The 24,654-nt window shown below is 48.7% G+C and overlaps 1 protein-coding gene across 1 annotated transcript; it reads left to right on the forward strand.

Moving 5' to 3' along the window:
• The first annotated feature begins 243 nt into the window (after window positions 1-243).
• LOC120648252 (serine/arginine repetitive matrix protein 1-like) lies at window positions 244-9,132 on the forward strand. The gene is made up of 4 exons (XM_039924981.1): window positions 244-336; window positions 1,286-1,501; window positions 1,965-2,079; window positions 8,633-9,132. Exons 1-4 carry the CDS (start codon window positions 244-246, stop codon window positions 9,130-9,132), a joined length of 924 nt encoding a protein of 307 aa, XP_039780915.1.
• Window positions 9,133-24,654: the final 15,522 nt, after the last annotated feature.

Consider the following 24,654-nt stretch of genomic DNA (forward strand, 5'->3'; position numbering starts at 1 on the left):
ACGGAAAGCCCAAGTCACGTTCGGCCAACGGCCCAGCACCACGATACGGTCCCCCTGAGGCCTCACTGACCGCGGAATAAATCTCCGCCTCACTCGAGGGCTCCCTGCCGAGGACCCTCGAAGCAAAGGCAATCTCCGCATCGCACGAGGGTCGCCCGTCGGGGCCCCTCGATGCGAGGACGGACTCCGCCTCGCTCGAGGCTCCCTCAGCCGAGCCCTGTACGGGGCCTCGGCGCAGGAGAAATGTCCGCCTCGTTCGAGGCCGCCCTCGGCGGACTGGAGCAGCGGCCCAACTACCCGACGGGACGGGCGCATTTACTCGCCAACTACTCCCTGGTATGGGGCAGGAATCGGGCGGTGCCAGGCGGCGTCAGCTGGCATCGACCATCATGCCGCACAGCGGACATGACTGGCATCTCATCAGCCTGCGCCTGCTACTGTGCCGCTGTTCCCAACGCAGGGCGAGTTGCAAAGCCCTGTGCGGACTTGCCTGATGCCTCCCACCACTGTGCTGCCTACCCCTTGTACCTTTCTCCCTTGCAGGACCCTCGGAGGGCATGGGTAACGACCCTCGATCACAGTACGAGCCTCGACCGAGGCAGGGCTGGCGCCTTCAACACCCTCGACGCCCCACCTCATCTGATGCGGGGCTCTGCGCGCTTCTATAGCTATCGCCACGCCGTTAAAGGTTCCACAAGACAAGGACGCACTCCGGGCATGGGCGCAAGGATTCGCAAGGATGATTACCATGACTTACGCCATGCCCCACAGCGCTGGGCGACAGGAAAGACCAACTGTTCTCCCCGGACCATGGGGGGAGTAGACGACCTCACCGACCCCCCATGCATGCAACCCTTCCTCCTTGGACCTATAAAAAGGGGAGGGGGAACGGAAGAAGTGACGACCAAGCGAACACACGTACTCACTCCATCGATATTGGCACTCGCCTCAATCATTCCTAGTACCTCTTGAGACCTGGGAGCTTCTCTCCCTCGCTCGCCTCTGCTTGTACCCCCTACTACAAGCACTTCGGTGCAAGTAATACAGTACACACTCCTCTGCTGGACGTACGGCCTCATCGGTTAGAACTCGGATAAACCCGGTGTCATTGTGTTTCTTCTTGCATCAACCATCTGGAGACCGGGACAGGCAGCATATTCACTAGTTGGTGCTAGACCGCGAGGTCCGAACACCGACAACTACATACTTCCCTGGTGATGAAGGAGAGGAGGGTATTCAGCAGGCAGCTGATGATGAGCATGCAGCCCCTGAGGGTTTTGTTCAGGCACCTGAAGGTTTTCAGCAGGCAGTTGGTGATGGTGGTTTTGATAACAGCCCCATGACCACCACCAGCCGCAAGAGAAGGAGTAGTTCTTGTGACAATTCAATTGCCACTAGTCCTGGGAAGAAAAGCAAGAGCCCAGTGGTCAAGCTCATGAGGGGGCTGATGACTTCTTTCTCCATTGATAGTGAAAAGTCCTCTCAGCCCATGACTGCATTAGTAAACAAGAGAGGGAAGTCAAGAGAGAAGAGTCAAAACATCTTTGTTGAGGAGTTGACTCGGTGCCAACAGTTGGCAATAGAGTGTGGGGCACCAGAAGAGTCTGTGGAGTACTTCTGTGCAACACAACTATTTTTTGAGGCACACAACAGAGTCATGTTTATGAACATGAAAACTAAAGAGGCCAGGCTTATGTGGTTGAAGAGGTGGTGCCAGCAAAAGGGCCTGATGTAGCTTAGGTCCCAATGATGTTTGCCTTATTTATGTATTTGGACTTGCTTTGATGTGTCATGTAATGAACCTTTGCGTGATTATGGTGTTTTGTGTGTCATGTAATGAACCTTTGCATGATTATGTGTTGAACCTAAAGTTGTGTGCTGCTACAAATTTGTTGATTTTGTGTTGAACCTTTGCATGATTATGTGTGTGCTGATTCAAATTTGATGATTTATTTTGGGTGTAGGATGATAGTGATGAGGCCAGCTCTGAGGATGACAGTGATGATGATGACCTTGTTGCACTGATGATGCTCCAACAACAGAAGAAGCGAAGAGTTGTTATGCTGGCCAACATGATTGGTATGTGTTACTTGGACTCTTACTCCAATAAAGGGGGGTGCCAAAAGAAACTAGAATTGAATGGGTTATGAGGACACTAGGGAACCCAACTGATTGCTATGATATGGTTAGAATGAGTAGGCCAATGTTTGAGAAATTACATAATGTGCTAGTTGAGTCTTATGGTTTGCATTCCACTAGAAGAATGTCTTCAACAGAGTCTCTGACACTATTTTTGTGGAAAGTTGGTGCCCCCTCAATCAGTTAGGCAGCAAATAAATAGATTTGTCAGATATCTGGAGACATGTAATAGAAAGTTTGAGAAAGTGTTGGCATGTTTAATCAATCTAGCAAAAGATATCATTAGGCCAAAAGATTCTCAGTTGACAAATGTGCACCCAAGATTGAAAAATAGCAAGTTTACGCCAAAGTTATCTGCAGCGCAAGCAAAGCAAGATTATTGTGGCGTGCATGGCAGTGCATAATTTCGTTAGAGAAAGCAAGATATCAGATACAGATTTTGACTTGTGCGACCGGGATGAAAACTATGTTCCATTACATGCACAAAGGTCTAATGCCAACGCTACAGATAAAAGAGATAGCGTCGTGATGAATCAATTTCGGGATTGGGTCGCCAATGGGCTGTGGAGTTTGAAATAAATATAATTTTCATTGTATTTTTATCTTGTGCAAGACATGATTTGTACTAATAATTTGTACTAATATCATTTGAAATAATAAAATGTGCAAGGCATGCGCTGCATGCAGCCGTGCATATGCATGCAGAGCAGCCGCTGTGCATGCATGCATGCGCGGCGGCGGAGGGTAGTGGTTGCATAGCAGTTAGGGGTACTATGGTATTTTTAGAGCTTCATTTAATGACTAAAAGTCCCTTTAAATCCTTTAACCAAACAGAGTGGGCTAAAAGTTTAAGACCATGGACTTTTTTTTAGCTCTAGGACTTTTTCTATCCAAACAAGGCCTCAGTAGTGGTGCGTTTGGTTCGTTGCTGAGGTGCCTGGCTCGCAATCGCGCATCTACCAGCAAGGCCGAGCTGAGACAAGCTCAAGACATGCGACATGTTGATTTTTTTTTCTTTTGAAAAACTACACTTTGCTATTTGGTACTGAATCAGTATGTAGAGGAGCAACACGACCGTTGTTTGGTTCGTTGTAGTAGTATGTTTTGTATTAGCAACACAATAGATATGATCTTAGTATTACCAACCAGTATATTACATATCTAGTATTTTGTTTGAATCAACAATATATTACTTATTATTATCATATTAAATTTCAGTCTACTCTAAAATTAACTAATATACCTTAAGATATGCTAATTATTAGCTAATACCATCATTAACTTACTAATAACTAATATGTTACATCCTGTGAGCCTGGCTCCAGAGAAACGGATTTCAATCTCGTTTCCCGTAGCCACGCTCGCTTGGGTGCTTTTGCATGCCGCCAGCCAGGCTCAGACCGGCCTCCACCTAGGCAACAAAACGTCCGGCTAGTGCATCTTCAAAGCGTGGTCACGGCATACACAGTAAACCAAACGCGCTCTAGGTGGTGACTCACGCATGCTCAAACGATTTGTTTCGACCCGCCTTCGAATTCTCTCACGCACTGGCGGGTTACGCCTTCGGTGGAGCCGGTTACCAACTTGAGTTCGTCTGGATCCTCAGGGATGCGCTGGTGCTGAAGCGTTAGAGCGAGTTCGTCGGTGATGCTGCAAGTTTGCGTTCCTCTTCTTGTCGATGTCGAGGCGGCGAATTGCCATGTCTTGTGAGCCCTTGATCGCTTGAGAGGTCGAGAGGAGAGCATTTTCGGTAGTTCAGACTCGGGTTTTTCTTTTCGCGTTCAGAGCCGATTGGATTTCGTTGAGCTCGGACGATCCTCTGTTTGAATTTTGAAATCTCGATTCTCGACGTGTTGCTAAGTTGGCGAAGATCGACCACCCGTGTGGGTTCAGTGACTTCAGTCCTTTTTTTTTTGAAACGAGACTTCAGTCTTCAATTAGCATGGATTCTGAAGACAAACTGGAAATGCTGCTGACCTGCTGAGACAGAGAGAGAGAGAGAGAGAGAGAGAGAGAGAGAGAGAGAGAGAGAGAGAGAGAGAGAGAGAGAGAGAGAGAGAGAGAGAGAGAGAGAGAGAGAGAGAGAGATTTGTTTTCTGAAGGTACAAACACGCAGGAGGAATTGGGCTACGTCTACGTCGACACATATTTGGGCCCATGAGAGTATCGGGCCGTTCGACCACGACGCGCCCTCATGGTGGGCTCGGCGGGTAGCAGCTTTTTCCTCGGTCGGCCGGTTCAATCATTCAAAAGCGGCCCCGTCTAGATCCGAGCGCGCGATTCGACGACTCCCCCGTGCTCGCCCTCCCCCCGGCCCGATCGATTCGAGCAATGCGCGGTTGCGTCGAGCGCCGTACTCTGCCAACACCCTCGGCCTGCTGGTGGCGCGCCACCACGGCGCGGCATCGCCCCTTCTTCTCCTGCCGACCAGCAGTAGCAACTGCTGCTGCCCCGCGCGGGCCGGATCGTTCCGGAAACAGGGCCGGCGTCCTGCGTTGTCCCGCGCTAGCTGCCGAGGTAGAGTAGTAGCAGCGGCGCCCAGGCGAGGACGGAGAGGACCTATCGCCACAGGCCTGACAGGCACCCCGCGGAAAAGCTCGTGGGCGCCCCCCGCGCCTTTTTCGTTGCTGCGATCTGCAGCGGGTGATCCCATGGAAGCTGGTGTTGGTGGGCGGTGGCCCGGGCCGCCTGAGCTTGTGGGGGTCCGGTGCCGCGGCGCGTGGCGTGGGATCGAATAATCGACCGATCCATCTGCGCGTCCGCGATGGGGGGTGAGGGGGAGGACCATCCTTATCGGCAGCGCCCGCTGCCCGACCTACAGAAGGGTGCTGGGGCGATTCGCTTTCGTGCCGGCAATTGCCGCCCGGATCGCGGTGCCCCGATCCGGCGGCAGCGCCTCGCGGCCCTGACAGCGACGCCGCGCCGGCCCCGCGCGCGCCACTGTTACGCCACGCCACCGCCGCCCCCACGCCACCATCATGCCACCGCCGGCCGGTTTGCGACCCTCCCCCCTGCTGCCCGGCAAGTGGGTCGGCGTGCTTTTCATTACACGTCACTCGATCCCTTGGAAAATAAGTATATACTATATGCATCCACCGTCGAGCACGTGGCGTGCATGGATTATAGACTAAACACTGACAATCAATGCGAGCTATGCCTCTGTTTGTCGCCATTGAAGAAGCGTACTGCCTCCGTCCCAAAATACTAGTCATCCTGGAATTCAAAATTTGTCCCAAAAAACAAATCACCCTATTCCATTTAGAAAGTACATATGCATGCAAGAATCAATTAATGCCAAATATGGATAACTAGACGTATAATGTATTTACGCGGCTAGTATTGAAAATTTAAAAATTTGCATGTCGTTGTATCCTTACTTAAGGGTTATACTATTTTTTTACTATACATTATTATGTTCATTATCGTAAATTATGTCTTATTGTTGATTAAAACAATTCAACTATGATCTACCTATAATAACAATTTGATTTGTTGAGCTTTAATAATATTATGCAGATAATTATTCTTATTTTTATTTTATTTTGATTGATTGTTGTTAGCTTTAGTTTTTATTAATAGTATATATTTGTAACTGATACATAGATAAATGGTATTTTATATTTAATTTTTTATAATGGTATTGGTGGATAATTTTTAATTAGCCACAGGGGTATTTTAAGATAATTTTTATCGTAATGGCAGTGGTGGGTAATTTTTATTTTTCTATTTTTCTCCAATTAACGTGGGAATTTCTAGACCTCGAGAGCGAACGTGGAAACTCCGTTTGTTGGCCAAATAATAAGATAATAGATATATAGGGGTAAATATTGTCATTTTACTTTCTTGTTAATTTGTTTTATAATTTTTAGAATAACTAGTATTTTAAGATGGAGGGAGCAGGATTGAGGAGATGCTTCGCTTGAGGGGCGGACGGAATCCTTCCTTCTTCTTTTTTTGCGACTGACGGAATCCTTCCTCTGTGCCGCTAGGCGCCTGCCTGTCCTAGTATAGTGGCTGCTTGGACCTGGGCGTGGCGGGCCGTTTGACTGACGGGACAGGTGAGGCACATTTCTAGGGCGCGCCAGGACAGGGCTCCTCATTATGTGGGGCACCGGCCTGGCCGGCGACCCTCACCTAGTCACCTGCCCAGCGCCGGCCCATAGCGTCGCGGACAGAAAGCTTGCTCTCTCCTCAAATCGCTCCGAAAACCATTTCCGGCCTCCCGGTCCCGGCCGGCGACGACACCTTGGGCGGATCCTCCTGAGCTCTCGGCTTTCCATGCCGCATGGCCCGGGCCTCGGCAGTGTGTGCGGGCTGCCTGGATAATCCCCTCCATCCGTCCAGGGTTTCGGAACTCATAAACAAACACTAGTTTTTTCGCTTCTCGCAGAGCAAGTATTATGAGGCATCGTAGGTGGGTACATAGAGTGCCACATGGTATTTGTGCTTGTGCCGGGTTGAAAGAGAGAGGAGAAGCGGACAGCAAATTTAGGATGCGTTTGGCAGAGCTCCCAGGGCTGATTCTCAGCTGAACCTAGCAGGAGCTCTACCAATCAGTTTTTCGGAGAGAAGTGATTCTCTACTGATTCTGTGAAATGAAACTAAGAGGCTGGAAATTGAAAAAAAATAGTTTCTCCTAATTTTGTGAAGTGATTCTCATCCTAATTTTAAAAGTTTATGCTAGAGAATCAAAGAGAATCATTTTCAGCCACATAATCACTTCTCTTAGAGAATCAACTTCTATAGAGAGAACCAGGATTAGATGAAGCTCTATCAAACATACCCTTACAGCTTGCTCTTAGCCGGCTAAAGCATGGAGTCCAATAAACTTGGTGGGAGAAGAAAGATGAATCAAATAGTAATTATTCAGTCCACCTACACGGCCAAGTTAGCCAACTATTATATGGACCGGACTGGCTATTAAATTGGGTTAAGATAATACTCCCTCCGTTCACTTTTGATAGCTATATTTCATCTTGACACAATGACCAAGGAAAACAACTTTACTTATCATATACTCCCTCCATTCACTTTTGACAGATATATTTCAAAAACTTAAATGTTCATAAATGATAGCTATATTTGCTATTGGCATGGGATGTGGCAATAAATAGCACTAATAACGAGGAGTTTCCAGTTAAAGCATTGGAGGACCAACAAAAAAGTCCGTGTTGCATTTATTATATGATAAGTAAGGTTATTTTCCTTGGTCATTGTGTCAAGGTGAAATATAGCTATCAAAAGTGAATAGAGGGAGTAATAAATACAACACGGACTTTTTTGTTGGTCCTCCAATGCTTTAACTGGAAACTCCTCGTTACCGGTGCTATTTATTGCCACAGCCCATGCCATTAGCAAATATAGCTATCATTTGTGAACATTTGAGTTTTTAAAATATATCTATCAAAAGTGAACATTTGAGTTTTTAAAATATATCTATCAAAAGTGAATGGAGGGAGTATAGCAATAAGCCAACAACTGACTAAATTATTTGGTCTTGATCTCGGGGCATTTGCTAAGCGCGTGTGCTCTCTTCTTGAACTGCGAGAGTGAGGCCATTTCCTAAGCGCGTGTGGTTTAGTAAACTACGCGCACTAAACTAGTATCTGCCAGTGTCTTGAAAGCTGAAACACGGGGCGTCGAGCTGGTAAACCCTAGGATAATAGCCATAATCTGTCCAGTTGGATGGAACGTTTTGGACGCATCTGCGCTTGGGCACAGGCCCCGAGAGATCTGACTGGATGCCGAGAGCAAAGCCCGGATTCTCCTGCACAGTCGTTGAGATCTCAGCAGGCGTTGGGGGGAAAACCGGTGCGTCCAACTCGAGCTCGAGTCAGTAGCTAGGGACAAAAAGGTCCCTGTGCATCGTTTGATTTCTTGATCAACTAGTAAGTTATGAACATATTTAAGTGCAGCATCACATAATTATACTCAGAATGGTATCGGCTCACCAGTTGTGCTTGCTCACTGGTTGCTTTGAATGCCATTCTTTTGTCCTTTCTTCCTTCCATAATTCTGCGCAAAGTGGTGAGATAAACTGAAAGAAAAAAACAATAGTTCAAGCTGGGAGTTAAAACAATAATATTTATTCACATAAAACAATAGTTCTTCCTAATTCCCACAGCAAGATCTACTCACTTCTCGGCAAGCTTTGAAAAAGATCAAGCAGCTTAGCAAAGACAATAAATAGCAAGGGCAGAAGGGGGAACAAATACCTAGCATCGATCAATCAGGAGAGCTTTCTTCTGCAAGTGTGCATTGTGTTCCTCTTCCAGCATCCTTATCTTTTAGGGAAATTTGTCTGTGGGACACTCCGAAAATGTGATTTTGTGCGCTGCACACTGCACTCTCCAAATTACTAGTGTGTAGCACATTCTGAATGTTTGATTTTATGTATGGCACATTGACTCTATTAAACAAATCTTTTACAATCTAATGGTGAGACAATATGAAAGAGAGAGACCAAAATGCCCCCAGAACCTTATCACCTCAGGTAACCCTATCCATCCCCATCCCCAGGACCGCACGCGAGATGGCGGCGGCCACCCCGCGCGCGACCGCCCCATCCTCCGCGGGCGACGGCGGCGGCCACCCTGCGCGCGTCCGCCCCGGCCTCCGCGCGCGAATGCGGCGCTCCGCCAGCCGCGCGTCCGCCCCGGCCTCCGCGCGCGAAGGCGGCGCCCCGCCGGTAGTGCGTTCGCGCCATCCTCCGGGCGCGACGGCGGCGCTCCACCGGCAGCGCGTCCGCCATCCTCCGGCCCACCTCCCGCGCGCGACGGCGGCGCTCCACCGGCAGCGCGTCCGCCATCCTCCGGCGCTTCGCTCGCCGCGCGTCCGGCCGTGGATGCCGTCGCCGCCCGGCTCGCGCGCGCTGAGCCGCCGCTGCGCGCGGAGGCCGTGCACTACCTCCTCCGCGACCCGGCCGCGCACCCGAGCCCCGCCGTGCTGGAGCTCGCGGCCTACAGCCGGCGCCGGTCCCTCGCCGCGGGCTGAGAGAGGTGCGGGCCGCCCCCGCCAAGCCGTCCGCCACGGGCTCGCCGGCCGCGCCGCGCGGGAAGGGGCCGGGGCGGCCCACCGGCCGAAGCAGAGAGGGGGCGGCGGAGGAAGCAGGAGGGCGCGGCCATGTAGAGAGAGAGGTGCGGGAGGGAGAAGCGAGGAGGAAGAGGGCAAAGGGCAAAACTGTCTTTTTATCTGACCTCTCAGTTGAAAATGAGTAGTTTATTGGATGTAGTGTGTGGTAGACTAAATGACCCTTTCGCGGTGTGCTGGGAACAAATTCGAGTTTGGCGGTGTGCTCTACACAAAATCATGCTTTGACAGTGTTCTGTGGACAAATTTCCCTATCTTTTACCTGGTTAACCTGCAAAATTACGGCAGTGAAAATCCTAGTTCATAAGTTAAAAGCCAAGAGATGTTTCTGAGATTTTGTACAGGAAGATCCATTAGCCATATATATGTATGAGACATAGCTGAGAACCTCTGGTGTACTTTGCTTTTCAAACTGTTCAAGCATGCATTAGAAAATTCAAATATAAACTACAAAACAAAAATGTTTTAGGAAAAGGTACCTAAGAGAACCAAATATAAACATCAGAGAGAAAGTGTCAGTGAGCAAATCACCAGAATAACACTCAGTCAATACAACATACTCTTGGATGGTGACAGTGATGTATGATAGTAAACAAATACACATTGCTAAAACAACTAACTGGCATTTGCATACAGATCTTAATGCAAAGGCTGGTCAAGAAATGGTGACACGTGTGGCGGAACCACCCAAAACTACTGGGCCCGGGTGCACTGATCTTTGTTGCTAAGCAACTCTGACCCAAATTGGCACTCACCGGTAGTTCCTCGAGTGAAGCCTCGATAAAAGCCACGCTATTCCAGGATCAGCAGACAACACTCACACGAAGGTGAGCCCAGAGATTACAACACAGAACATTTCATACATCTCAGAGTGATTGCAGCGGAAGAGAAATTTATTACAAACCATGTTCAGAGTAGCGAAGTACTACAGAGTTCCAACTACACAAATTATTCAAGTCTCATTATTTCAGCGGAAAGAGTAAACGACTACTAGTGAAAAGTGTGACGCATCGATAAAGCCCATACGAAAAGTGTCACTCAACGGGAGGGTGGTCAGCACCAGCTGAAGGGCCATCCCACTCAACAAACCAGCCCGGAGGCAAGGTACACGGCCAAGTAAGACTCACAAACAGATCTTCGAAGTTAGTACCTGAAAACAGTGCCATAAGAAAGGCTGAGTATACTAATACTCAGCAAGACTGACCCGTCACCGGATATAACATAGTCCGATAACTAGACATGCAAGACTTTTTGGTTGGTGGGGTTTGTTTTGTCAAAAACATGCCACTAAGAGTTGGTCCTTATTTGCAGATTTTATCTAGCCATCTTCTAGTTAGATTAACCATTCTAAGTTTGCATCTAACTCTACACAAACATGGTAGAGCAATCGTTTAATCAACCAGCAGTATTATCATCATCATGTTTCACTTGTTACTCTGTGTGACCGAAAACATTAAGCAATCTCATGCCGTGAGAGGCGGACGATTCTGAATCGAATTTCAACCTGGCCAGGGGAACCTATCACACACGCATGGGGATCAACGTTGCTTTCGCCCACGCAACTTTTCCCCTTTCTTTCCAGTCCGTGGATCCGGGTCACCCTCCCCGACTACAAAGTCCGACCACTCTGCACCCGTACATCCGGACAAAAATAAAACCTACTTCTACCAAGAGGGTGAATGGTCGTTCCACTCGCAAGTCCAATCAAGTGCTTAAGCTTACCGATTACCATATTTCTAGGCATGTGGCTAGTACTTTCAAACGCTTAACGAAATGAGCCACACACCGCGACCTTAACCATTTTCGACTACACCAGCGGGGTATCATAACTACACAACCCCGCCCGTTGTCCTTATATTTCAGCAAGAATTAAAGTCAGTAAAATTCCTATTTGCTCGCGAGAGGCAGGAAACCCCTCGACTTCTACCGTACCTAATTAGCATGGCAACTAGTCGATAAAAAGATCCGGGTATCAAACATAGGTACCTAGGGATCATGCATCTAAGGTTTTCGATCAACGCCTAGAAAACTTAAATGCAAAAATAAAATTATTACAACACATTATAAAAAGCTAGATGAATAATAACTCGGAAAATAGTGGGATTATGCACCGGGGCTTGCCTTCTTGGGCACTGTCAGGCAGAAACCCCTCTGGGGCTTGGCCCAGGCCTTGAGATAAGTTAGCACAGTTCAAATTAACCTCCTGATCAAAACGAGAGTCCGCGGGCACCAATTCGTAGTCACCGTCCGCGAGATTAACCGTTTCTATATGCAATGCAAGATTAGGAGTTATTCATGGATAACGATTTCTTTTCTTCACGATAAAGTTGTAGGCAAACAAAGTTAATTCAGTGATTATCTCAACATTTTATTTCATGGGCAGTCATTTATAGAGTAGTAAACACAACTATGTTTCTTCATGAATGAGTGTGGGGTTTGGTTTTCATTTTCAATATTAAAACATAGCATGCTTTTACTATTTCATAACAACAATATACTCATGAGCTAGTGATGAAAAATTAAAGTGATACATATTAGATACTCTAGCATATATGGCATAAATTTCAGCATCTAACCATAAAGCAATTAACCATAACAAATCATGTAACTAGATTACTCTAGTTGCTTCACCTTTTTGCACAGAACGTTTGACATGGGTTCTGGTGCTACAAATTTTACGGGAGAAACTTCATAGCAGCTACTCAGTACTGCAATTTTTCCAGATTTTAAATACTTATACATCAGAGGTGAAAAAATGAACAAATTTAGCAAGCTATTAAATAAGATTAATTCTACAGAGAGTTATACTATGGATATGGTTCTCAAATTTTTACCAGAGCCTAGTCATGAGCTAAACATATTCCATAAAATTATTAAGCTTCATAACAACAAGATAAATTAGTTATGCATTTAACTTATCATGAGTTAGCATAAATTTTTCAAGGTTCATTTGATCAGTACTGCATGTGAACTTTTTATTATAGTGATAAATACTCTAAATAAGAATATGTCCAAAAATCAGGATCAGATATGGCATATTTTACTCAAAACAAAAATGGTAAATCTAACCATGAGATACTAAGCATGATTTTTATATAAAGAAATACTAAGTAACTGTAGCTCAAAATTATCAGAAAGGATCACAGAACTAAAATGAGACTTAATAAATAAATATAGATTTTTCTGAGCATAAAAACAATACATGATGAATTAAGTTGATTAAACAAGCATTAATCATGGTATATATAAAATGAACTCTAATAAATCTGAAATTTATGTATTAACAAGGTTTCAGTTACACATGCATGCAGTAGAAATTCCAGAGCAAGTTTAGGTATATGTTTTCCAATATTAAATCCTGAAAGTCAACAATAGATTAGAGAATCTTGATTTTTCCAACATAGTAACTATTTTGGTTGGGTACCATCTTTTTACTGTAAGCTTAATATTTCATCTGTGACAATATATTCAAAAATCAAGGTCGTTTGTTGAGTGGAACTTACTGAACATGCATGGGTTGATTTTCTTATTCTTTTTCCTAGATTAAATTTTTGTAGAGTTTCTGCAGATTTGACTGTTACAAAACTTGTAGATCTTGTTACAGGGATTCCAGATCAGTTTAGTTTGCATTTTTACAATTTTTCAGTGATTTGTTTAGCATTTTAGAAGTTCACTGACAAACACTGGAAATCTTGTAAACACACCCTTGAGCGAAAAAAAATAAATTACAACCGCGTCCTTCGCCGGCCTTCTCCGCCGTTGCATCTTGCCGGTGGTATTCTGCTAGGCAGGGCTTACCGGGGCTGCAATGGGGAGGCGCGTGAGAGAGAGAGAAGGTCGAGGAACACCTACCCAGGTCGGCGTTCGAGTGCACGGTGACCGGAAATAAGCTCGTCGGCGTCAATGGCGGAGGTGAAGGTCGGGTCGCCGGCGGTGTAGGCGAAGGAGGGCTCGGAGTAGAGGAACGTCGCACGCACGAGCACCGCAAGAGCGTGAGGAAGCTCCTGGGGTAGCTCTCGTACACGGTCTCCCTCTGGGTTGGCCGGTCCGCAGTGAGCCCGAGCTCGCCGGCGGCGGCGCAGAAGGGGAACGGCGACGGGGAAGGGTTTGGGTTCGATTCCGCGCGCGTGGAGCTTAACTGGGGTGTGGCGAAGCTGCTGGGGAGGTTGGATGGAGCAATGCGGGTCTGTGGTGGCCGGTCCGCGTGAGCTAGATCTCGTCGGCCATGGCGGACGGCGGAAGGAAGGGGAAGGGGAAAGGGATCGCGCGACTGCGGGCCTTGGGTCCTCTTTATAGGCCGGAGAGCACCTGGGCGACGCTATTGGCGTCTGGGGGAGGTCGATTTGGTCCGGGGCGACTCGACGGCGAGCGGGCGGAGCGAGCAGGCGGCGAGCTGCATGGCGGGGCGGCGTGGCGGCTCGGGAGGGCCTCAGGGGCGCGTGTCCTCTTCGAGATGTGCCAAGGGGCAGGCCAGGTGGCGGTGAAGCGCTCCCTTGGGTCCACTTGGCCGCGGACGCGCCGTGGACGAGGTCCACCGGCGGCATACGGCGGGCGGCGGGCGAAACAGAGCAGCCGAGAGGAGAGAGATGGAGGTGAGGGCCTTTTTGTGACTTCTGAAAATTCATGGACCTCTTGGTAAACTAAAAATATCTCCTTCTTAGAGGGCTCAAATGAAAAAGTGTTGAATAAAAATTTTGCATAACTTTTTAAGATCTACAACTTTTGTGTTATGCAAATTTTCATTTGAAACTCACATTTTGAACTATTTGTAAATTTTCAAACTTGCACAAAAGGACTTTGGTTTTATTCAGTCTTTGGTTGGTTTTTGGCTGAAGTTCAATTGAGCTCATGTCAATTGAAGTACCTCTCATGAGCCAACTAAAGTTTTGTGCACATTTTTGAATGGAAATCTGAGTAGCTTTCTTTCTCCTTTAATTTCTTTTGTATACTTTGACTTTTATTTGACCTCTCCCCTTTGAACTAATTTCCCACATTTTTCTTTTAAGTTTTAATTGGGTACAGTGATCTATATTTAAGTGTACTTACACCTGAGGTGTCACAACACGGTACCCCTCCTTGGGTTGCATTGCATCATCCATCAGAGGAGATTCAGCAACATCCAACGGACACCTTTTGTCAATTGGCAACCCAGATGATATGATAGCATGGAGATAACTAGAGAGGGTAATGCTCACTTTTATAGATTGTTCAGCATGCACCTAATCCATCAAAGATTACCCAAGTTCCAATGAATTAAAATCAAGACTGTGTAGTTGTAAGGTAAGGATCTAGAACAAAACTATCACACGGAAAAGAAGATGGCACAACAAAAAGGCAACAACTTAGATGTACAGTTGTACATTTCATCTAGGCATAAGGTGGTACATGAAAGTTGCGATTGAGACAAGGAACAGGTAGAACATCATGTTTCAGAAATTTTATGAGTCATCATATGATCGTAAACTTGGAGCATCACGGCATGGTAGGAAGTCCAGTAAAGAGAAAAAAAAGGACCATGCCTAGAACCTCACAAGATATTTGATCATCAGAGCATATCCAGTTATCCACCATGTCTTGTTAACATAACAAGACAAAGAACAGGTCTTAGGAGTCTCAGAAAAATATTATCATCATTTGATCATGATGATCCTTAAAACATGGATCGTTGGATGGCGTTGAATATGACAAAACAAAAAGGCAACAACTGAATATAGAAGGAGCTCATATATGAAGCATTTGAAACAATGTAGTTGATTAAACCATGAAACCATCAGTCCACTGATTTAATCATCACTGCATATGGTCACTAAAGAGTAAAGATTGAGTCATGTTTAGAAACAAACAAGCATTACAACTTACACTAATCAGATTGACATCAAATCAAAAGAAAGGGAAAGAGATGAGGTGAAATCACCTGCCTTTTCCCAAAATCAGATTCGCAACCCAACCTTTCCTGCAAAACTCACTAAACAGACCGCAACAACATAATAAAAGAGGCATCAGCAATAATTTCCAATTCGCTCCGGCACATTTGCGATGTGGTTTCATACTCAGCACTAATTGGTCGCTCCTATCAAATTAAAGTATAAAATCAGCTCCTAGTTAAATTTAAAATTGCAACCCAGACATGACAACTAAATGAGTTTTCAGTTTGGCATTACAAGTAACATGGCCATTACAAGTAACTGCAGCCCACACAACTTGAGGTGATACAATCTTATTACATGTTTGGTTAAGCTCCTTAGGATGCAGATTGTTCTGTACGAAATATCAATTGCTAAATCTTGAATTATTAATAGACCAAGAAACATAAAGATTGTTCTATATGTCTGAATATGAGATGCTGCTTTCAGCTGCTAAGCTGAAATTGTTCTGATGATCATTAAATCAGAGCATTGGATCAATGGTATTTTCACTCATGTACATTGACAATCATAACATTGGAAAACAACAATTTCAATTAAGTTAATACCATTTTGATTCTGAATGGTTGATTTATATTTTTCTTTTGCAAAAAAGAATATTTTATAACTATATTCTTCCAAATATATATTCTTGTTTGCGGTCTTCACCTGATGAGCTACTTCACTACTTGATGGGCTTGGAAAGAAATGTGTTTGCATAGTGTAGCGAAAATGGTCTCTCATGCCACATTTCAATATAATGTTTTGGTGATTGATATAGACAACACAACACTTGGACTAATATGATTGTTAAGATGACCATTTTCAGACTGTTAGGTTCAAGTGATGACAAAGAGAAGATAGGCGTAGTTAGGCCCGAAGGGCCGCACCTACAGTGGTTCAGGGCAGCGCCCTGAAACCTCTTCGGTCCAAAGGACCCGAATTGAAGAGACCGTGAATAAATCCAAGTCGAAAAGATCAAAACGAAGACAATTTGCTATCACTGGTTAAACCGATGATGAGCAAATTGCACTCATCGGTGCAATGAACACAGAAGCTGCGAGCTAGGGTTTGGCACCGGATTAACCGGTGTTGGGTATTTTACACTCACCGGTGTAATGGACTTGGAGGCCGAAGAAGCAGCAGGAGTTTTACAGTCACCGGTTAAACCGGCGATGAAGGCAAAGTGAACATCAGTGTAATTGTCCAGAGAGTTACTTTTCAGGAATCATGGGACAGTTACATTCACCGGTTAAACCGACGGTACGTCGGTTAATTGCCCGTACAACTAACGGCTAGTTTTTAAGTGGGCAGATTACCTTCACCGGTTGAACCGACGATGGCCATTGGAGGAGCATCGGATTAACCGGCGTTACGAGCTTTTTCTGTCAGCTTTCCTCCAACGGCTAGTTTGGGGGGTTGGGCTATATATATGCCACCCCACGCCTCATTTGGTGGGTGCTGGAGTTGCTGAAGCCTGCTACATTTGAAGAACACCTCCAACCACCATAGAGCATCATTGTACATCATATAGACTTAAGCACACTTGTGAGAGTGCTTAGCACTTGTTTAGGCCTAGCTCTTGAGATAGCAAGCTTGAGAGGAGTTTTGCTGCGGCAAGCAATCGTGTACTCGTCGTGTGACCCTCCGACTTGGTGTGGAGAGGCAACGACACTTTGTGCGGGGAAGGAGACCCCTCTTGGTGAGAAGCTCCAATAGTGAAGACAGTGTCGTTGGTGACGCTTTGAGAGAGACGGTGGCGGTGGCCTTGTCTTGGTGACTTGGCGCCACTTAGCCTTTGCTTGCCGTAAGCCTTGGTGGCGAACGCAAGATGGTGATCAAGCGAAGAGACTTGGCATCACACTTGTTCTTATTGGACAAGTGGCCGTGGACGTAGGGAGGGAATTGGTGTCCTAACCGAACTACGTTAAATCGTGTGTCTTGGTGTCTTCACGGGAGTTTGCATATTCTCTCCCTCACCTCTTTACTTACCGTATTATGTTTCCGTATTTACTCTATCTTGCGTGTCTTTACTTTCCTAGTTAGTTTGATTAGGATTGGCTATAGGTTGCAAGTCTTTTAGGGGTAAGTAGAGAGTAGCATAGATAAACCTTAGTCATAACTAGCATGTGTAGGACGTGTTAGGTTTATCTTATGCAAATAGATTGAGCCCTAGGTTAGAAAGTGATTAGCAACCCTATTCTCCCCCTCCCCCTCTAGGGACGGACACCCCGGTGATCCTTACACACAGGCTATTCACCTGTCGGCGGATGCCAACCTCCTGCACAAGCAGGTCCTGGAAATCCAGGAAAGGAAGCGGTCGCGCGCTACCGCGCGCCGTGGCGCGGGGGCCACCGCCAGCCAACCGACCCCGGCTGCGGCGCGTGCCCGGAGGCAGCACGGAGCCGCGCCGGCCATGGACGCCGCCGCCGGAGCTCAGCCGGGTGCGTGCGAGCTTCCGCCGCCGTGGCGAGGCGAGCTGGCGGCCGCGCATGGCCATATGAGGGCGCGCCGGCCATGGACCGACACCGGCCAGGGAAGGGTGAGGAAGGAGGGCCGCGCCGGCCAGGGAGGGGTGAGGAAGGAGGGCCTCGCCGGCCATGGATGCCATGGACCTGAGCCGGCCAGGGAGGACGCGGATCCACACCACCGGCCACTGCGGGGAGGGCGAGATCCGGAGCGCGAGGGTGCCGGCGAGGACGCACGGCAGGGGCGCCCACCACTTGGTCCCGCAGGCGAGGGACCATGCCGTGGGCCGCGCCTGGTGGAGCCCCGCCGCGCCGCTGCCCTGCTGCTAGGCCACCGCCTGTTGCTCGCGGCTGCTATCCACGACACAGGGGAAGCCCGCGCCGCCGGAGCTCGAAGCTCGATCCGCCGCCGTTCGGCCCCGATCCGCTCGAGGGAAGAGCGGATTCGCGCCGCGGCGGAGCCGAGGCGGTGGCGGCAGATGCAACCCGTGGCGTCCGGCGTACACGCCAGCCTCGGCAACGACGACATGGACTGGTGGACGGTAGCCGCGTGCGAGGAGGCCTTGGCCCTCGGCAGCGCGGGGCACAGCGGCTTGGGGCCTGCCCGCCGCCGGTCCTCTTGTCCGCAGCGGGGCGGGACGTGGCTGAGTAGAGCGAGGCGGGCGTCCCAGCGGGACGCGAGGGGCCGGCATGAGCGGAGCGGAGCGAGCTGAGCGGGCGGTGGTTGTGGCTGTGCGTCGCCCGCGCCTCCTCGAGCCGCGCCGCCACTCGCTGACCCGCCCGAGGGAGAGGGGGGCAAGGACAGGAACACCCGCCAGGGGCCCCGAGCGAGAACGCAGGCCGCCCATGGGCGAGCGGCAGCACCCCCCAAACGGGAGCAGCCAGATCCAGCGAGAGCGAGGCCGGATCCGGCGAGGGCGAGGCCGGATCCGGCGAGGGCGAGCCCGGATCCGGCCCCGGCGGCCGGCTGCGAACGCCGTCAAGCAAGTCGAGCTTTGGGGGTCGGGGAAGGAAGCGAGGGAAGAAGAAAGCGTTGGAGCCCGGCCACCTGCATTGCGCCGCGTCGCTCAGCCGCCGCGTCGGGATGCGCCGGTGCCGGCTCCCCGCGCCGCGCCGAGCCGAGCCGGGGTGTGCAGCTGCGTCGGCGCTGCTTTCCCCGTCTCCGCCGCGCCGCTTCCCCCGCCTCCGCCGTTCCGGGAAGCGTTTCCCAGCTCGCCAGAGCGGTGACCCGCGCCGCGGCCGTCGCGTCTTCAGACCCGCCTCCGACGCCGGCAGGAGAGAGAGATAGAGAGAGAGAGAGGCGGGGTGGCTGGATGAGGGGGAAGAGAGCGAGGAAAAAGGATAAGGAAAAAGGAGAAAAGAAGGTCGCTAGGAATCGAACCGCGGCCAGTCGCGCGGTGCCGAGGGCACGGGGAGGGGGCGGAGGTGGAGGAGGCGTTGAAGCCGGCGAATCCTTAAAACATGGATCGTTGGATGGCGTTGAAGCCTTCCAGGCTTCGATCGGGACCATCAATTTTTATAGAGGCAGCTTTCTGGGGATGAATTTGTGGGTGCACAAGGACCCAGCTCCTCAGCAGCTCCTCAGCGGGGGCAGATTTGCTGGGTGGCCTTAGAAAAGAAAACTTCGTGCCTTATGGGGTAGATTTGGCACGCGAGTGATGGGAGTGAGTGGACCACCGCACAGCGCCGGGATCCAGCCCCTGGATGAAAGGGAAGCCATCATGGTCTGTAAGGCCAATCTCAGTGGAAGTGCCATCGACACAGTTATCTAGATTGAAATTTTAAATTGTACCAGTGGAGTGTCATGATGATGACACTCTCATATTTTATGACACTCCTCTCTTCTCTCTCTTCCTACTATTGATACATGTTAGCAAATTTAATATTCATAATATTTTTATCTAGACATCTAATCCACACGTCTAATCGTTCATCCTCATCAGCCTGCAGCCACTCTTGAACACTCCTTAATCCAGACGTCTAATCGTCGTCGAATCTCGCGGGACTTGGACCGAGCTTGGAAAGCCGTTTTTCGTCCGAAAAGTCGATTTTGTTCCCGGCAACCGCGAGTGCTTCAATCCTGTCCGCAAATGCTGTACCGAGATCTGTGCATCCTTATCCTATATGACTGTATTCCTTTGTATTCTATTTTTTTCACTCACGTATTTCTGCTATACACAGAGTGAAGGACAGCATAGATCCGAGAGAAAGCCTGTCCGTTCCTGCCAACCCCTCTGCACTTTTTACCGTTAACTCTCCACTACTTATTTTTTACAATTCTTCACACATCTAGGCAAGACTATTTTGTACTGCAGCTCCTGCCAACAATAATATTTTTTTGGTAGCATGCTCATTAACGTGTGGTCGTGGTTAGCCATTACTAATATTTAATTGTTTTATTATTTTCTTGGACTGTAGTTCTTGCCAGCGATAATATTTTGATGATAGTGGGATAAGCATATACCGGTTGATACATGCTAGTACCTTAACATCAATGAATTCATGTTCTAGCAGGTACTAGAAGACTATACTAGTATCATGTGAATAAGAACTCATTTGTAGTGTATATACAAAAAAACATCAATGAATTAACTATCCGTTGAGCAGATTTTTTATAGCATGTATACATGCTATTTATTTATGTACCATGATGTATATGCAGCATATTATTCAATTAACCTAGTACCACCAGCACCCGAGCCTAAGCACATTGATTTTTTAGGGATGATAAAGAAACGAAATAGCCAGGATTTTCTGAAACATGGTCAAAGAATATCAAAGTGCCACACAAGAAATATTTTTAAAACTCAAGAAATATTTTTATAACTCAAGAGTAAAGATAAATATAGAAAAAACTCAGTACATGTATACCACTTTATTTAAACATAAATATTAGCATGTACTACTACATCAATGCATGTAGCAATAAGCACAAACATTCTGAGACCTAAAAATGGGAACTTGAAAACAGGCAGGATGTATTTACACATCAGAAGCTTTTGAAACAAGTATTCAGGAGTGAAATGAAGCAAATGCAGATACAGTAACCTGCAATCTAGTGTAGTTTGATTATGTTCACCATCCAAATAAAACCGAATTGGCATTTGGTCAGTCACTACTCACTACTGAAGTCTGTAAATGCAGGCACATTGAGCACATTTGAAGCAATCCCATTAAATAGAGTCTAATTCACATGATAAGAAAATGGAACCCATGCTTCTAAAGAGAATCATAACAAAGAAGCAGAATGCACTCATATTCAGTCATGAAGCCAAGCCCTGATAGTTTTGATGCCTCTAGTCCAGCAGTACGTCCTGGCACCACATCGACATTTGCTATTCAGATAGCATACCCAGGTTGTACTGCCTTGTCCCTCATAGCACACCTAAGAAGCGATATAAACGTTGAATTAGCAAAAACAACAATAAAAATTCATCTCAAAAAGAGCAGATTAACCAGTTAAACAATGGCATGCCTTAATCATAGTACCACGTCAGTTAAGAATGCAACAAACCCATATGAGAATCATATGTATAGTCTTTCAAAAAAGATAATACACCGCTAAATTCGATTTTTTTTTCTATGCAATTGATTGAATCGGTTAACCTTCAACACAGATAACTCATTTTCAAAGATAGATAGAGTCAATCTACACTTGGGAGCTTGGTCACACCCTGAGCATCGGCTATAAATCATGCATGATAAGCCCTGCTAGCCAACCATGGACTTTGCACATACCTTGGCTCCCTCCCCAACCTATGCCGCAGGCACTACGAAGCAAGAAAGGCTTGCCTCAGCCACGGGCTTCATAACGCCTAAATCCACATGATTTGTAACACGGTAACGCCTCCTTGCTCATATACAACAATCTACATGCTACTGCCATCAGATATAAGATTTCAGCACTACTATCTAATTTATGACGCACTTGCTTTTAGATTGGATTCACATGAAAAGAAATCAAAATGGAGAAAATCATCATCTACCAGACTCATCTAATTGCATATGATACTGTTTATCACATATTGTTGTAGAACCAAGGCCCTGATTTATGCAATAAAGAAGTTATAGCCTTATTGAGCAATACAAAATTCTCAGCAACTAAAATCTAGGAATCAGCTAACAAAATCTTACTCATAATTTTAGCACAGCCATAATAATTTTCGAATGACTTTGACAAGCTTTAGAATAACTGCGTACAAACCTGCACAAGGTCTACCTGTCCGCTCCGCTGGCGGCAAGGCAAGGGGTCTACGAGCATGCGCAAGAGCTGGTCAGCGTCGGCGGCCGTGACACTCGTGGCGCCCGTGCTGTCCCGCCGCGACGACTCGCTCGTCGAGAAGCAGGACGGCGTCGCCAGTGCCATCGCGCACAGCAAGGAGTCGCTCCACCGAGGTCCGTTGCATCTCTGAAGTCTGAACTGAAATAATGCATGGTGCTACATACAATTGCAGTGTCAATGGACTAATGCACTACTAATGCACCGAGGTGGGGTTCGACCCGGCCTAAGAACAAGGCGGAGAGACGAGATGGGAGCGAGAGCCTAACTTGGAGCAGAGCAGGCCTAGCGACTTCTGCTTGCGGCTCTTGGCGTGGTGGCGGCAGACCCGCGCGACGCCGCTCCCGCCCCTGCAGCCGGCGCCGCTGCCGCCAGCACGGGCGCCTGGAGGAGCTGCACAGGCGGAGCCACCGGGGGCGGCTGGGCTGCCGCCACGAGAGGCCTCGCACGCTTGCAAAGGTTGGAGCTGCACTTGATGACCTTGGCGCCGCACCGCCGCTCCAGGCCTCGCACCCCAAGAACACCGCGACGACATGACGCCGCGTGGCCGCTGCCGCCTCCGAAGCCGGTGAAGGCGTCGAGCAGCAGCAGAGAGAAAAGGGTAGCCGAAGCGGCAGCCGCTTAGAATCAAAACGGAGGAGAAAAATTCGAGAACGACAGGAGTCAGAAGGAGTACGGAATCCAGGGAGCCCGCCGTTCATCGCCGGGAACCGCCGTGGCGAAGCCGGCGAAGGATGAGGATCTCGCGCGCCATGAAGCGCACGCTCTTCGGCTCCAAGTTGTCGAAGCGCACCTTCTTGAGTGCCACGATCTTGCCACTCAGCGAGTCCCGCGCCTTGTACACATTGCTGTACGTGCCCTGGCCGATCTGGGAGAGAGGAAAAAAAAGATGCAATTTTTCACCTCGGCGTTCGCGCGACATGGATCACGAAGCTGGGGAGGCGGAGGAAAGGGCGCACCTTGTCGATCTTCTCGAAGGATTCGGCGCGGCAGGGGGTCCAGCCATTGATGGCCTCGCCGGCGACGGTGGAGAGCCAGGCGGGCCAGCCGGCGGCGACCTGCTCGCCGCGCGCCTTGTTGGCGAAGCTCCCGCCCAGGCGCACCTCCGCGTGCGCCGCCGCGGCGGCGGAGCTCGACGACTGCGACCGGCGCTCCCTCTTCACCTGTGCCGGCTTCTCAGGCTTCTGGTCCGTCTGCTGCTCCGGCGCCGCTCCAACCTCCGCCGGAGCCGCGGCGGCGTCGGAGGAGTCGACCCCCTCCTGCTGCGGCTGGGAGCCCACGGGGTGGTCCCGGTGGCGGGAGGAGGTGACGGGGGCCGCGGGGCTGGTGGTGTACCGGCGGCCGTGCACGCAGCCCATGGCGCGGGGCCGAGTTCACTGGCGGCCGGGCAAAGGGCCCGGGAGGCAAGCGCCGCCGGCCACGGGAACCGCAGGATCTCGGCCCGCCGCCGCCGGATCCGGCCTTGCCGGCCCCGGATCTGGGCTTCTCCGGTGCGGGCGGTGGAGAGGATGGAATCGCCGCCGTCACTGCTCCGCGAGGCGTGTGGGGGGGGGGGAGGGGACGGGAGACACAGATCAGAGGTGTGGTTCAAATGATTTTGAAACGGTGAGAGAGCGAGTCGCATGTTTTATTGTGTACAGATATTCGTATACATAAAGTGATATACAGTAGAAAGTACATGATACAACATAAACCTGCTATCGGTACAGATCTCGAGAACGAACAGTGCTCCCATGGATGGACAGGATAACCCCTACTGGGTACCCAGCTCCTAGAAATCTTCGTCCACCTCTCTTAAGAGCGTCGTACTTGCTGTCCCTGCGTCTCGGACACGAGCCTTGATTCCTGATGGCAATGGCCGGCCGGGCTACGATCCAGCAGTAGTAGTAATCCAGTAGGGAGCGGCGATCCGACGCGACGCTTCCATGCCGGGAGAGATCTTGCAGTGATGGACATCTGGTGGGTCCCCATGTCTCTGGGACTGTCCATTTGTCCAAGATACTACTACTCCCTGAGGATCCAAGTCCGATGCATGACAGGCCAGGCCAGGCCAAGGCGAAAGTCTGACCCTCTAGGAACTGGGGCCAGCTCTAGTATGCATAGTTTCGAAAGTCTGACCCTCTAGGAACTGGGAACAGCCCTAGCAAGCGGTTCCCTAGTACTAGTTTAGTAAATTTTGATTATTAATTACTGTTATTAAATAAAGATAATTTATAAAACTAATTCCATAATCTTTGTGCTATTTCACGAGAAAATCTAACGAGTCATTTGATCGCGTGATTAAAGGATAGTTACTGTAGCATTATTGTAGCCAGTGATGGATTAATTATCGTCATTATATTCGTCATGAAAAATTATACTCATTTTTGAAAAAAATTTATAAATACACTTCATTTAGTATTTCATGACTGTGAGATTTTTTTCTCAACTTGCGTGAACTAGAAAACCAAACAGGACCGCCTCGCTTTGGAAAAAAGCCTCGAATAAGCAGATCCCGTTTTTGTTTTTGAACTCGGGTCCTCAACCACGTTGCGGTTTCTTTAACCCGCATCGATCGCCGCGTCTCTTCTCTCCCGCTCGTCGCCGGCCTGTTCCCTCTTCTCCATATCTGCGGCCGGGCCGACATCGGGCTTGCCGGAACTCGAACCGTTTCCACAGTTCCACGTTACGCCGGCGCGCGGCCGCACGAGGGGCCTTCGTTTTCGTATTGATTTCACGTCGCTCGAGTGGTTTGCCGTATCCGTGCTGGGCGCCGCCATGTGAAGCCCTCGAGAAC

Source organism: Panicum virgatum, chromosome 9K, assembly GCF_016808335.1.
Source record: "Panicum virgatum strain AP13 chromosome 9K, P.virgatum_v5, whole genome shotgun sequence".
NCBI classification, from domain to species: domain Eukaryota; kingdom Viridiplantae; phylum Streptophyta; class Magnoliopsida; order Poales; family Poaceae; genus Panicum; species Panicum virgatum.